Here is a 16,883-nt window from a genome sequence, read left to right as displayed (position 1 = left end):
AACAGAGAGACGACGCGTCTTGCATTTTATGCACATACTTCACTCGCTGAACCACCCTAACCATGAATACATCTGAGGTGTTGGCGTGAAAGCATTTTTGCGACAGAGACACTGACAGGGAAAGGGAGGGATGAGTGACCAGAGCTCTTGCCTGGCGGACACGTCTCTCACCCAGGCGCTGTTTCAGCATCATCCCTCTACAGGACTTAAGCTGACATCAGAAGCGGCCATTTTACATTCTGCCAGCGTGTCGTAACGAGAGGCGCGGAGCTGACAGTCTGAACCCCACTGTCGGACCGCATCAATCCTAACTTTGTCTCTTAATCTTTTTCTTCCAGGCCCACGCTACCCTGCCTGCCTCTTGTCGCCAGCCAGATGGGGGACCTTAGGGAGGGGAGAGGGATAACTGACTGATGGGGAGTGATTGTGCACACAAGCACACGCACACACGTGTCCATGTGCCTTTCAGTCGTTTTTCAGACGATCTAGATGAGTTAGCAACCCCAAGGGGAGTCCACGGACTGGTTCTTGTTGGAGAACCCGCGGGGTGCTACGGCGGTATCAGATCACTCATTCATGTCAATTACACACCCAGCAGACACACACGCAGGAGGCATATCACATTACCACCCATGACCTTCTCTATACTTGGGGAATCCGGGAAAACGTGATGGGAGCCTGGGAGCACATGTCCACGTTGAGTGATGGCCAGTCAAAAATATTCAGGCGCAGTGTGAAATTTTTTTTTAAAAAAAGCTTCACCAACCCCCATACTGATTACCTACCTGAAGAAGTTCGCTTATGAATTATGAGAAAACGGGTTATTGAGTGAATGCATGATTAGCAACTCCCACTGTCAACCTCAAGGAGAATATAAAACCCAGGTAATTAACATGGTTAACATCAGGTTTCCCAACAGGTGTGTCAGAGGCCAGAACGTGGACTGAAACTATACACTTTTGACATTCAAGTAATTTAGCAGACGCTCTCATCCAGAAATAACACATTGTCATATTTCTTCCCCCCACTGGCCCCTGTGGGAATCAAACCCTGCGGTTGGATGCGGCACGCTCTACCAACCCAGCCACATGGGTCAGCTTGACGTTTGAGGGACAGTCACCCATGCGGCACTGTAAGTCATGCGTGTGTGTGTGTGTGTGTGCGCATTCAGCTCCGCTTGCCATGCAGCACACATTGCAACGGTGCGGTGACGTCGGCGGCTACCCAGGCCGGTGATGGATGGTGAGGCAGGGCTGCGACCGCTCTGGGCACTGAGAGCCTTATCGCCAAGATCTAACTCAGACCTTTCATTTACCCACCCCCCCCCGGTTCCATCTGAAATCTATTATGACTTCGATGGAGAGGGTGGACTGTTTGATGAAACAGGGTTATTAGAAAAAGGGTTACTACTGAGTTTTATTGTAAGCTATTAAGCTTACGGCTTAGGACTGAAGACAGAAAGAATATGGACATATCTGTATTTTGAAGAAAAGTATTGATTCAGACAGTAACTAGGCTCCAGAAGGAGACACTGTTAATAGATAGTGTTGTTTGATGTGCAATCTCAAATAATTGTAAACATCTTATCACTATTATTTAAAACACAAATCGCAGCAAATTCAGTACATGGGAGGAATAAAACAACATAACACAAGTTGTTGTCGACTCCTGCAGATTTATAACTATTTGTTTTCACATTATCCCAAGCATGTAGACAAGGACACCGATGACAATGTTGGGAGAGAAAACAGCAACCAGCGACAAAGTCCCAGCCACTGTGTTTACTTATTCACCGTAATCCTCAGTGAGAACCCAAGTGATTGCTGGGTAAATATGACGTTTGAGAGCCCAGTCTGGGCTGGGACTGAGCAGCTACACTGTCAACATGGAACTGTGCAAACAGGCAACAAAACAGAGGGAGGCGAGTCAGGTCTACAGGTCTGCTCCCACAGTGTCAGTGTATTCATTTCATGTTTATTCTTATGTCTATGATTAGCATTAGGTCCTACATGGCTATGTTCTGTTTGTAATGCAATCGTGGCTAGACCTATGAGAGCCAGTGTAACAGGGCAAACTGTCTCTAACCAGAATAGAAAATGGATTGGCAGGCCCCAGTGCTCATCTGAGCAACATGACAAATATATTAGTTTCAAGTTTGAGAAACAGATACCTCTCAGTTCCTCAACTGGCAGCTTCATTAAATAGTACCTGCAAAACACCAGTCTCAACGTCAACAATAAAGAGGTGACTCTGGTATGGTGGCCTTCTAGACAGAGTTGCAAAGAAAAAGCCATGCATTGGGGGTGTTTTTCTGCTAAGGGGACAGGACAACTTCACCACATCAAAGGGATGATGGTCGGGCCATGTACCGTCAAATCTTGCCTCAGCCAGGGCATTGAAAATGGGTCGTGGTTGGGTATTCCAGCATGACAATGACTCAAAACACACGGCCAAGGCAACAAAGGAGTGGGTCAAGAAGAAGCATATTAAGGTCCTGGAGTGGCCTAGCCAGTCTCCAGACCTTAATCCCATAGAAAATCTGTGGAGGGAGCTGAAGGTTCGAGTTGCCAAACGTCAGCCTCGAAGCCTTCATGACTTGGAGAAGATCTGCAAAAAGGAGTGGGACAAAATTCCTCCTGAGATGTGTGCAAACCAGGTGGCCAACTACAAGAAACGTCTGACCTCTGTGACTGCCAACAAGGGTTTTGCCCCCAAGTACTAAGTCATGTTTTGCAGAGGGGTCAAGTACTTATTTAACTCATTTAAATGCAAATCAATTTATAACATTCTTTACATGCATTTTTCAGGATAATTTTTTTGTTATTTTGTCTCTCACTGTTCAAATAAATTTACCATTAAAATTATAGACTGATCATTTCTTTGTCAGTGGGCAAACATAAAAAAACAGCAGGGGATCAAATATTTTCGTCCGGCTTAAACCGCTTAAACCACGTGCTGCCAGCATAATATCCTGCTGCTAGCAGAATGCTAATCTACATGGCTATACAAACTAAGAGCTTGTGATTTGTCAATAAACCCATCCTTCGATTGTTGGTGGAAATGAATTTGAGTTAACCCTAAAATACCTGGAAAAAGTTTACTTTCTTTAGGACTGGTCAATAAAATAGCTTTGAAAATTACCCAGCTGCATTTCTTCACACAAATGCTAATCAGAGTATGCTGGTTCTATAAAGGGCTGCACATTTCTGTTCATGCCCAAGCACTCACAAACCTGATTAACACTTACACACTTAATTGACTGTCATAAGAAACTGATAATCTGAAACATAAAAATAGGCAACCCTTGGGGCACCAGGACAAGAACTAGAGCATAAAAACCATAAAGGGTTCCTTGATTCCCCTAAGTGGAACCTTTAAATAACTCTTTGCAGAGGGTTCAATATAGGGTTCTTAAAATAAATCTCTGTATATGGTTCTAACTAGAACACTATTTGAAGGGTTTAACCAAGCAACATTTTTAATCTGAAGGTGTATCAAACTGCATTAACTTCTTTTAGATTATGAGCATAGTCATTGCACTGTATCCATTTGAACCGTTTTTTTTTTAAATCACCCAGTTTTCCGTAGGCCAAGGTCCTTGTTTCACATAATAAAGTTAGCTTACATCATATAAAAATTATTCTATAAAATTAGGAATTATTTCAATTATATATTATTTATTATAATAACATTTAAAAACGTATAATAGTATATTCATTTTAATTAAAAAAAACAACACTTTCATATCTGGTAATCTAAAACCGTGTAAGGTGTTCACTGTTTTGCAACTGATCCCAGTTATTGATGGGTTCAGACCAGATTTTGCAAACAAAGCTATCTGAATTTTAGGTGCGTAGGGTCCATGTTAGCTACAGACACAGGAGAAGCCTTATGACTATAATCATAGGAACCAGATAGGCCTATCACCTAGCTGTACATGCCCTTATGATGGTCATTAGTAAAAAAGAGGATGCCATGTCCTGCTCCTGAAATGGCATCCCATTTCCTACTTCTGGCATCCCAGTCATGAGAGACAAAGCATTGGGGAAGGTAAATATCTGACATCACTTCATGCATAATTATATTGATATAAAGCATTTGTAATGAAATGTAACATAAAAATACTGTTTTTAAGATGACTGGTGTAACAGAATGGCTTGTTATGAAGTCTGGAGGTTGTCAGGGTACTGGTAGGGCCTTGGACAGCTGGACCTGAGGAGGGACACATCTAGCAATGGAGGACTTGATTTCTGTAGAGCTAAGCACAGCACCACAGCAGTTTATAAGCTCCTGAGCGTAGTCTCGGTAGTTCAGCTACAAGAGCTGGAGGATGGCAATATTGAGATATACAGTTTTGCAATGAAAGAAGCATAGTCATTTATTGCATTGTTTTGGGGAGGCTGAGGTAGCAGTTGTTCACACTCACCAGTCCCGTAGCTCATCAGCTGGGAGTTGTAGGATGTCAGAGCTGCAGTTACGGGATGTTTGTATTCTTGCTGACGCTGCTAGTGTATCTGGGCATGTACAGTTAGCCCAGTTTTCTAATACTATTTTTCTAGATTTACAAGATTTGGAGAAAGACACAAGATAGGTTTTCAAAGGAGCAATGTAACCCATTATAAAGTTCAAGGCAGTGATGTATCTAGCCACAAAGTACATAACTGTCCGCTTGGAGATGGATTCACTAAACTGGGTTCATAGTTTTAAGACTCCTTAACTGAATGGATTAATTGTTGGAATGAGCAGGTTACAGTACGAGATTTATTGCTAGGGTGAAAGGGACGACTATAATAGCACAGCCCATTTCCATTCAGTTTGTCTAGATCCAAGCCTGTGGTACTGACCAGGTCTAATACAAGTCCTTGGTTATGGCTGGTAAAGTCTAGGCTCTGTTGGAGTCCAACATTTTCCAGGACATCGATGGGGCCGGTAGAATAATGTAAAAAAAGTACATTATTTGACCAAATATCAGAAGATTCATATTTGCATTCTTGACATGTATTAACGAGGATGACAGGAATTTCTATTTTAAACACTTCTGCTCTGCATGACAAGTTATTCTGACATTTTCTCATTTCATCCAGAGTCTGTTATGATATTGCTTTTGAGGGACCAGTGGACATGTAAACCAGGCAGACATAATGAATACTGAGTATTAGGACAGTAGGCTGATAAAGGTGATTGATGATGTACAGCTCAAGGGTAATTCTGGTCACACAAAATCCTTCACGTGCCCAAAATAATATAAACAATATATTGGTAGACCAAAGTAAAGGGTATTTGTGTTCGACTGTGAAAATGTAATTGTCATCAGTCATCTACTGACACTTTCCAGACAGTTTCTCCAGAATATTCTGCCAGTGCTGGCTTCCACCTGACATTGGACAGATAGAAAAGGAGAGAAAGAAACCACCATTTGACTCGGAAATGGCGCAGTGGTCAAAGACACTGCATGGCAGCATATTGCAGCACTTGGCATAACACAGCTGGCTTGTATTTTAAGTTAAACCGGTTCTGTCCTGGTTGGTCTTGTTTCTGAAGTTAAACCGGGTCTGTCCTTGTTGGTCATGTTTCTGAAGTTAAACCTGGTCGACCCAGGTGGGTCTTGTTTCTGAAGTTAAAACGGGTCTGTCCTGGTAGGTCTTGATTCTGAAGTTAAACTGGGCCTTTACTGTTATTTTAAAACATATTCAAAAGGAAAAAAATAAATAATGTTCTTTGGCTATTTTATTTTCAACATGACAATGTAATGACAATGCTAGAGAACAGATGAACAGGAATTACATTGACTTACTAACAGGTGGCCAAAAAAGATTAAACTCCAAGCAAGCTGCAGCACTGCAATAGGTTTCCTCCAGGAACTGTGTTATGTGCTGCGTGTGACCCTGCTGTTGGCTTGCACAGTTCTTACTATCCTGTTTTGATCTCTCAATAAGATAAGCACTGCCATTTTTGCATGCTTCGTGTCTGTCTCTCAAGACCCTGCGCAGATGCAAAAGTTGGAACAGCTGGCACCTTATTTCTTGGTCTAATCAGCCATGTTAGTATTATTCACATTATATTAAACAATATGTGATATTCAAGGAGCATGTTTTCCCAGTACATATATTTTGTACCTTTAATTATACTTCTAGAAGGTTGGGATTAGGAACTTCAAATGTCTAAACTTACTGAACAAATCTTTCTTTTTTCCTGGAAGAGTGTTCAGTGGTGAAGAGGACTGAGGAGAGATAGATGAAGCCCATTCCCCCTCCTAATCACACCTGTCTCTTCCGTTCCAAGTGCCAGCCTATGCTGAGAGCATTTCGTCACATAGCGTTTGGCCACTATCCATGGAACACTTCTTGCGGGGTGACTCAACTTCCTCCCACAGACTTCAATTAAACCCACAAACTGCTAATGAAACTCACATTGCTACAGACTGTTTGTCATAGAAAATGTATCAGTCCAGTAATGAATTACCCCTTAAGGAACGAAACTGTCTGCATGAAAAACCAGACCATCATTTAGCATGGGTCTACACCCGCACAGGCTTTAAAGGCCAAATCAAATGTACAGATCAAACGCACAGTTTACAGACTTGCAGGGGTCATGAACTCTGGCCCTCAAAGCCAGTTCCATTCCATGTATTCACCCCAGGTGGGTGCTAATCAGGGACTTATTTAAACCCAGGACCCCCAGGTGGGTGCTAATCAGGGATTTGTTTAAACCCAGGACCCCAGATGGGTGCTAATTAGGGACTTACTTAAACCTGGGACCCCAGGTGGGTGCTAATCAGGGATTTATTTAAACCCAGGACCCCAGATGGGTGCTAATCAGGGATTTATTTAAACCCAGGACCCCAGGTGGGTGCTAATCAGGGACTTATTTAAACCCGGGACCCCAGTTGGGTGCTAATCAGGGACTTATTTAAACCCGGGACCCCAGGTGGGTGCTAATCAGGGACTTATTTAAACCCGGGACCCCAGTTGGGTGCTAATCAGGGACTTATTTAAACCCAGGACCCAAGGTGGGTGCTAATCAGGGACTTATTTAAACCCAGGACCCCAGGTGGGTGCTAATCAGGGACTTATTTAAATGAACAACCAACAGTTTAACTGGATATTTAGGTCCAATGAGATCTCAGAATTTTCAGTAGCAAAGCGCCCTTCCCAGTGAAGTCTGTGGGAGGAACCTGCCTGTTACTCAGAATCATGTCAGCTGACCAAACCATAATCGCCTCCACCAAGGACCCAACAAATTGGATCTGCCTACTGGAAGACTTAGCGTTATCTTACCCCGACACAGGCTCACTCCGCATCGCCACGTCCAGCCCAGCCCAGTCTAGACTGGTCTTCCACCTGACAAGAGAGATTAAGGACTTGTTTTGTCTCACTTATATGTAGCTGAAAACAAATTGACAGGCAGCAAAACACCACCATCACCAGAACTCTGGAGCCAGATACTGTATATGTTAATTTTTAGGTTGATCAAATTAGGAATGGTGAAACAATGAATAGTACCAAAAAAGATTTCCTTTCCTTTTCCAAAATAGTAATGCCTTGAACCAAAGTTCACAAGGGTGTAAGTGAAACAATTCTGTTAACTGCAAACAAATTGTAGCTGTCCTTATCGTTGCTAGGGACCAATCTAGCTTTTCATTTTGTCTGTGAAAGTATATAACGCTACATTACCAGCATGTCTGACTGCAAACACGAGGAAAAGTTATAGTTTGGAGGTGAGACATACCAATTTCAAGCGGACTACACAGACGTGGAACATGCATAGGAAACATTTAGTCTCGCAATATGGATTACAACCATAAATATTTGGTTTTTCATGAAATAATTTCCTTTCGAGAACACTAACAGACCCGTACTATGATAATGGACTTGGGTGTTTGGATCCTTGGTTTGTTGTTGGCCCAGAATCTCCACAACGATGTGCAGTAAAATTAGGTCTAAGGCCAATCTAGGGGGTTCTGATGGTTAGCTGAAGTTTTATTGAGCCACTAAGAAATGCAACCTACTTTGAGCATCTTCAGGAAGTGTGAAGGAAAACGAAATCCTTTCACACCTTGTATTCTGACCTGAACTACAAGTGCTCCAGACAACGACTGATCAGCAAGTCTCGCCTGCGGTCATCTTATCAATGTGCGTTATAACAGTAGAATTCTGATCATGGTGGTATGGATGTGGGGAGGAACCCATTGATCTGAATTCTACTGTTATAACGCATAACAGTATCATAAGATGACCGCAAGCGAGACATGCTGCACAGTCGTTGTCTGGAGCACTGGTAGTTCAGGTCATCTTATCAAAGAAGTACAGACGAGGCCAGAAGGGTCGGAGAAAAATCCTAATTTGATTCAATTTAAGCAATTCAATAACACCTCAAACATTTTTCCCCGCTAAATCCTAACACGCATGAAGAAATTACACAAGCAGTGAAGAAATTAAGAAAAACATCTTTAATTTTCAATTATAGCCCTATTCCCAAACACAGAAACAGAGCCACGTGCATAAGAAGGGTGAATTTAATTTCTCTGATCACAGCCCTGTAAAGATTGAAATTCAACAGGGGGGTTCATTATAATCATAAAAAGATGGATCTGTTATGTCAGTGACAACAATAAAAACATGGAGGAAAGGAGTGAGGGGTGGGAAAAACATCAGGAGACTCCAGGAGTCTGGAGAACAAACATCATCCAACCCCTCTGCATAAGCTGCATGATAAATGATGGATGACAGCAGTAAATAATGACAACAACAAAATTACAGCAAAATTATTTAACAAGTGATTCATGCATTCCAAATGTCTCTCTGAATATTATAAAAGTAACTGATGAAATGCTTAATGGCAAGAGGCGGATCTAAGTTTTTTTCACTGGAGGCGACGATTTACTAGCTAGCTAATGTTAATTAACTGAGTTCTAGGCTATCTCTGGAGAAGTTGTGTTCCAACGTGTCCCAGATTTTAATTTGGACTTGTGCTGCTCATCAGTTGCTAGTTCGATATGTCATATGCTTGACTTTTGTTGGCCACTCATATCCCTAACTAAGATTGGGAATTAAAGTTCTGTTTTGGGACCAGACAAGTGACAGCATAGCAGTAGCACCTACTAATCTGAATTTGATTCTCTGATTACATTTAGCCTATGTAAAATCATAATGTCAACCTTAGCTAGCTAGCTACTGGATTTTGGGATCTGAAGACAGACTTCTCGTCTGCCTCTCCTCAGATGAGGATGTTGGCGAAGGGGGTTGCTGAAACCCAGTTGTCTGTCAAGTTGCAAAATGTTAAAACTAGGCAGTCTAAAAAATTAAATTGTTCCAAACCTTCTAATCAAACATGACTGTCCCTTTAAAACAGTAGGTGAAATTTAACATTGATACAGATTGTAACTACATAATAATCAAAACAAAGCAATGTTGCATGAAAACAGAAATTCACCCGCAAAAAGTTAATTTCAAATATATGTTCTTTAATTAAGGTTCAGCAGGTCCAACTGGTTCCTTTGTGAAACAAAACAAAAACACACATCCCACTACTGGATATTTTTTAACTGAGTATTGACAAAACTCAGTGTTGAAAAGACTTGGGCAACCCGTAATGAATTAATATTGCAACACTGTCTCAAAGTCACAAAGAGGCAAACTCAGTTAATCGTAACGAAGTGGCTTACATGTGGATCTTATCGGATAGGATGCTTAAACAAAGACGGGCCAGTTAACACAATATGGACAACAATAAGCCAGGGAAAAAGGCACATTATACAACTCCAGATGGGAGTCATCGCATACACATTGATCACACTTCATTTTGGAAAACCACACTTCCCCAAACCAGTTCAAAATGAATTTCACCTTTGCATTCCATTTCAAAAAGTAGAGCAGCTATTGCACTCTTCCCAAACTGGGAGCCTGTACCAACAACTGACTATGGCCTGTAGAGTTTAGGAATGAGCTGCATTCCAACATTATACACAGAAAAAACATACTAACAGAGAAAAATTGACAGATGCCATATTACAGAATGAGCACTCTTTATTTTCTGTCCTAACACAGTATCACTGAACTTAAGCAATAAAGCATGAGTACCCAGGGATTATTAGGAGAATATTAACAGAGCGGGCTATTTTCTCAGGGGAAAACAGCCCTTAGGATGGTGATATTCTTTACAGTCCCAGAGTTTAAGAATCTTTTTGCTTAAGGTTGAGAACATGTTACTAAATATTAGCATAAATAATGATTCTGTTGTAAAAGACCTCAGACTCTTCCCTTTATTTAATTCCATCCCAATGTTATAATCAGAAGAAAACATCTTGGTAAATTCTGACTGGCATAGTGTTACCATCTGACAGAACAATGTCCCATCTATATCTGAATGTGCACATTATGGAAATTAGAGGTACATATTCATTATTTAATTTTGAACATCACATTAAAATCTAGAACAGCTGCCAAAAGTAACACTGCCCTTCTAAGCATGTTGATGATAAGGTCTATGAAGAATGCACATGAGCTATAACCCAATGCGATTGGGTGCAAACTGGTGGGTGCAAAGCAAGAATGGTAATAAGTGTCCCCAGTCTTTTTGGGATCATAAGAGTGTTTAAGACAGGACACTAAGGTTACTCTTTGCTGTTAGTACATCACATTCACATACTAAAAGAAAACAATGGTGCTAAATGAAACAGTTTAATATGAAACCCTAGACCACAAAACATAATTCACCTGTCGGAGCTTCGTCAAAGATGCCTAAGGTACATATACGCCAGCTGCAGTTGGATTTCAAACCGGATGACTACAACGGAGTAGAATAGATATGCCAATAAATCTGAGAGAGCTGCAAGTCAAGAGCCAAAGGACATGATAATCAGGAGCAGTATATGAGTATGAGCAGGGCTTGTGCCCGAAGAGGATGCTTTCACAAGCCTGGGAGGGAAATCAAATTAGTCAACCAAACACAGCTACCAGGCAATCGCAATAAAAACGCAAAGAGCTGTCAACAAATCAGCCAGCTGAGAGATTCTCATTACAAGCAAGCATAACACAAAGATGCTATTGCAAATCCAGCTACCATGTGATTGCAAAAAAGAGGAACTAAGTTCCCTTTATACTAGGCGTCGTAACAGTTGGATAACCCTTCTTGTAACCCTGTCCAACTGGAGGCAGGTGGGTGCTGACCTGAGACTTATGGCGGGCTGATGATTTGGTGGTGAGCAGTAAAACATAAGGTGGTATGTATTTAAAATCAAACTCCAGATCTCTCTCTTGATCAGCAGGGATGGACCTCTTCCCCAAGGCCCATCAATCAGGATCTGTCACTGTTGAATGTTAAATGTTTGTGGGGAAAGGTGGAGATCTGAAGCAGACCTACCAGTGAGGATGTGCAAATGCCGGCCATAAATGAGGAACGGTCCCTGATTCAGTCATCAAATGTTCTTTTTACAATTTTAAATGAAGGCTGCCTTGGCCTTTGTCGCGGGAGCACTGAGTTGTCAGGTTGTATTTCTACCCCCACTGAGCACTCAATTGTCCGAGTGAACTCTGTCTTCAGCTACCAACTGGAAGAATGAGTTCTAAAGGTCCAGATAAACACTGACACACCTGCCCAATCCTACCCTCCCTAGGTCTCCATTAAGGATTTACATCTACAGTTGGGACAGTATATTACTAGTAACTTACGCATTCAAACAGTAAGGAACCACATTTTTGGTAACTTTCAAGGAATTTTATTACATAATATCTAGTCGCCTTTGGTTTCGGATTATCATAGGCGTCTGGAAGTCTTTCTATACCTCTGACCATTTTACGTGTGGACGTGCAGCCATAAAAAAACAAAAAAAGATTAATGAAATTAATTGAATGACACTGTTTAAAATCCTTATCGCAAAAATAAACCATCAAGTGAAAGAATAACATTCATTTTCAGCATTTAATATTCTTTGTATATATTTTAAATACTTTTATTTGCTGTGCTAGATAAATGTCTTTTTTATGTAAACGTTCATTATGAAAATACTACCATCCAACTTTAATTCAAAGAAGACTCATTTCACAGCCTGTCCATTTTAATAGTTGAGTATTCGAACACATTTAAGCAAATAGCCTTTTTTCAGATAAAGGCTGTGACTAAGTGAATCGTTTTCAGGTGAACTTCAGTTCGTAAATATTAAGAGCAACATTATTGCCACGGAGGAGACAACCGAGGGATTGGACACAGCAGTATCAACTACTAAAAAACTATACGCAATGAAGCACAACAGCAGACACGTCACACCAGAAATACCTCAGATGCAACGTTTGTCCTAGTTCCCAGGAGACACCTTCAAAACAAACTTGCATTTCACTCATGGACATTTCATGACGCTAAAGTGCTAAGTCCCAGGTGTTTGATAGGATGCCTAATCTACACATGGATTTGTTATATCTTCATCATATATTTGTCACAATAAGCAGTGTGGTAGTCTTGTCCCTATTTTATTGAACAAAAGACCTGTGCATTGAGGAAATACTGACTTGGCACAAGTAGAAGCCTGTCGTATAAGCGCTGGTGGTTTTCAGTGATCAATGCCCAGGCTTTTAAATTAAGTTTTATGGTGCATATGAAGTTTCTTTAGAACGGTAGTCTTCAAAATAACCACAGATTCTGTTTCTACTCTGATGGATAAATTCAAAAACATTGCTAATTTACAGCATGTTTTGCAAGCCTAAATGAGGCATCTGAAAAACTAAGGACAAAAAGACAAACTATTTTGCTAAGTATATGCTTTAAAAACATTGCTGCCGTGTAGTGCAAAGCCTGGCTAAAACTGTTGATTGTCCAGCTTTCCAGAAAGACACTGGAAAAAAAGTAATCCAGCTCCTTGTTTTTACCTTTACGTCGCTGTATAGCTTTCATACCAACCTTTGTCTAGTAGATATTTTGGTCCTTTTCGAAAACAAATGTGATAAATTACGTTTAATTACAAGGATTTCACATGCTACAAGAGTGGCATTTAAAGGCACACCATTGGACCTGTACCGGGTACGGCAAGGCTTTATTTAGAGAGAAAGTCACCCATACAGAGCAACCGGTCTGACAGTCCGTCTCCTCATTTCTTGGTGTCCTCCAGGATGATGTTGGCTGTGACGAACATGAGGCAGAAGGTAGCCCACACCACAACGAACCACACCCAGAAGGTGTGGCGGAACGGCGACCGGTGCTTGTTCACCTCGTCCGCGCCCAGCATGGGCTCCACGTGGCGCCGGCCGAAATATACCAGAAGGGCGGGGATGACGTATTGGATGCCCGTGCCGGCGTAGGCCCCGGTGATGCCCACCAGCGACTCCAGGTTGTGGGTGCAGAAGGCCACGATGACCGGCGGCACCAGGGTGATAAGGGGGAAGACCACGCGGTCCACCACCCAGGGGTAAGTGCCCCCGTCGCGGTGGAACAGGGTCTTCCAGTTGTTACGCAGCGTGACGGCAATGATCGGGAAGTTGGTGCTGATGGTGAAGACCGGGAAGAGGCCCAGGAAGTAGCGCAAGAAGGCCACGTCCAGCACATCGCAGTTGTCCGTGAAGTTCAGGGTGTACATGTCGTGCAGGAGGGAGCTGTCGAAGCAGAAGATGGCCGTGAAGGAGAGCAGGCTGTAGAAGCCCAGGATGAGGACGTAGTCGCACACCACCAGGGTCCCCACGCGCCTCTTGTCGGAGATGGGAGTCACCAGGGAGGGAAGGGAGTGCTGGCACATAAAGGAGTAGACACACACTCCAAACAGGTTGGGCACCCCAGAGATCTGGGCCACAGGGGGTCGGCCTTCACCCCGGCCTTTACCGATACGGATCAGAGCAAGGATGATCATCATCGTGAACGCTGAAAGACATGAGGGAAGAACAGCAGAGAACGGTGATGAGTTACACAATTACAATTTTCCGTTTGTGATACAGGCAATGTTAGCAATGGCTGAGGGGCTGTTACAACCCAAGACGTTTAAGTGAGTGCTCTCATGGAAGCATCTGCTTGTCATGCGGGTAGATTACGCTCATCGACCTTCGCCTTAAAAGAAAGCCATGATGTGATTTCATTCTAGAATCTAGACCAGTTTTACATCCTTTCCCGTTCCACGGACCACCAAGCTCAAAAGCTTTTGAAGACCACCATTCGTGGGGTGTTGGTATTACAATTTTATCAGTGAATGTAACAAATTAAAGGTCTATTATCATTATTACCATGGCATATGTTCTTGCTTTTATTTTTAAGGAGAACATTTATCATTTTTTTACATTTGAAAAAAGTTGTCTATACCAACTCATTATGGTTATGTAGAGTTGAAAAGTGGATCATTAAACAATAAAAGTACATAATAACAGCCCTACTTAAAGTAAAAATACAAATGTAAAGCTAAATAATGGCCAAGCCTATAATACGTCTAGATTTAGGATAACATTAATAAAGATGAAATAACAAAATAGCTCATTCCATTAGATTTCAGCACCAAATTATTGCATATTTCTGTCGCCAAACGGGGATCCGATGCATACCACAAGGCAAAGCACTGCAATGCTTTAACCCTGACAACTTGATGGGTTCAAATATGTCATCAGCTTCAGGGTCAGTTCTGGGCCAAACCCCTGGATCCACCTCTTCACGTGGCCCTCTCCTAATCCAGCCCACTACTCATTAAGGCCCCACTGCTTCAATAAAAAATTGCTTTTAAAAGGGCAAGTCTTCCTTCATTGCTAATTTGAAAGCAATTTAAGATGACCAGGCAAGATGGTTAAGACCCTAATGGGCTGTGGGAGAGTGCCAAGCTGGCCAAGATGGACACATAACTCAGCCTCCTCCTCAGTCCAGTCAGCGGTCTGAGCATGGGCATCCTGGTAGGAAAACGAGCCAGCCAGGACGAGTCAACAGAACAATATGCATTCAATTATGTAACTAGCCTCCCCCCACATCAAAGGGCAAGAGGCTTTATACCTCATGAGGATAATGCTGGAACCACTTAAAGAAAGATTGGCTTCCAGCTGACTAAACCAGAAACTAGCACTCTAGCAAAAGTATTTTATTTTTATGTTTTAAATGCCGTCTGTAGGGATGCCATGGCTTGTGCATTATCTGGAGGCTCTCTGACTCATAGTTCTTCCAACCCAAAGTCAGCAGAGGTCTGGGGCTGGGTATCGACAAACACGTCCATGTCCCCACAACCTGCTTTTGGAGTAAAGACCGACCCCAATCGATTACTGTGACTGCCTGTCGCCAGTCCGGCCACTGGGTCGGGCGTCCCTAAACCGGAGCTCAAGGCTGGGACGCCAGTCCTGTTAACGGCTCAGCGTCCCCTGGGAGCAGCCACCCACCCAGCCCGTCTCATCATCCTGCCTCACCAAATGAAAACCGGGCATTAGTCACGGACGCATTCCACGGCCCCGCTCCTCAGGTTTTATCTTACACACACAGGGTGAGGTTCAGAGCGTCACGTCACACCTCAGCCCCTCCACGGCACCGCGGAGGTCCCACTTCAAACACGCTGGCTGTGCCGTCGAGGCGAAGCTCCCTTGTCCTGGCTGGAAATATGTCATCCTCCATCTGGGCAGCAATCAGCAGGAGGCAACCCATCAGTGTCACGCAAGAGGATGAATTGTTTCTTTTACACAAGGCCTGAGTGAGGGCCCACCTGATGACCAGTTCATCTGCCTCTACTGGGTGGGGTGGGGGCAAGGTCTCTCATTAGCAAGGGGTGAGGTCCAAAGAATAGTGTAGGCCACAGTTTCATACCCCTCCGTCTTTTAATGGTCGTGGTTTTTATGGCGAAATCGTCCAGGCGGGGGTGGGGGGGGATTTAAAAGAGTTTTAGTCAGTCCCCTATTAATCAGGCACAGTGTGCTTCTGCCAAGGCACATTAATGTATGTCAAGAGGAAACACAACAGTTAGCGAGAAAGTGTGATTTCGGAGACAACAAGCCAAAAAGTGTTCAATGGATGTTTCAGTTCTTAGCATGTTACACCTAATTTTCTAAATACTGTGGAAGCATCCTCCAAACAGTTATTTTTGTTTGTTTGGCTGTCTAATTGCATGCATGAGCCATCTACTGCAGAGGTCACATTCCCCCACAAAACTAAACAATTCGCACATACATCGCTGAAGACACAATTATTATTATTTTTTCAGCCAACATTTTCCGGACCGCGGATTTAACAAAAGGTTATAAAACAAGAGCAAAGCAGAAATTAAGTTCCAAGCGATACACATTTACCTTCGTACTTGTGTAAATAACGGTTAATGTTTTTTCGTTAACTGTGGTATACACTAGAAAGCCAAATATGTTCTTCTTGAGGAGGCTGAAGTAGGCTGCCTGTCTTCCAAGATCCTTATGAACTTCTACCTCTACACAACCGAGAGAATTCTGACTGACTGCTCCACAGTGTGGTTTGGCGGATGCGCCGTAGCCGACCGGAAGGCCCCCTGCAACGTGTGGTGAAAACCGGCCAGCACATCACGGGTACCAAGCATCCAGCCATTGTAGACCTCTAGCGCAAGCTGTGTCTGTGCAGGGCGCAAGGCATCACCAGGGACCCTTAACATCCACGCCACAATCTGTTTGCCACAATCAGGTCTCTCCGTTCTCGCACAAGCAAGCTCAGGAACAGTTTCTTTCTGTTGTAACCCTGCTGAACTCTGTGACCCATGCCCCCTGCACGACTGGACTAGACTGATAAGATTTTTCAGTTCACGTGTCATTGCTGCTATTCCTGTATTTCATTTGCACATGCCGACTTGCACCTTAACCTTGCCCTCACTGCACATTGCGCATTTAGAACTGCCACTGTACTGGCATTTTTAATTGTTACACACGTCTAACTCAGGAACCTCATTGTTACTATCCCTGCATTTTAGTTGCACATTACCTTACTCCTTC

General features: G+C 42.8%; 1 protein-coding gene across 1 annotated transcript in view; it reads right to left on the bottom strand.

The window, feature by feature from the left end:
* Positions 1–9,442: 9,442 nt before the first annotated feature.
* The window catches only part of tmem104 (transmembrane protein 104), a 74,376-nt gene continuing 66,935 nt past the window's right edge, over positions 9,443–16,883 (bottom strand). The window contains exon 10 of the mRNA XM_013135807.4: positions 9,443–13,842. Within this exon, the coding sequence (XP_012991261.1) occupies positions 13,079–13,842 (764 nt within the window). The 3' untranslated portion in view covers positions 9,443–13,078. The remainder of the gene's footprint in view (positions 13,843–16,883) is intronic.

Source organism: Esox lucius, chromosome 11, assembly GCF_011004845.1.
Source record: "Esox lucius isolate fEsoLuc1 chromosome 11, fEsoLuc1.pri, whole genome shotgun sequence".
In the NCBI taxonomy this organism is placed as follows: domain Eukaryota; kingdom Metazoa; phylum Chordata; class Actinopteri; order Esociformes; family Esocidae; genus Esox; species Esox lucius.
The sequence above is the reverse complement of the archived record's forward strand: the minus strand, read 5'-3'. Positions and strand labels throughout refer to the sequence as shown.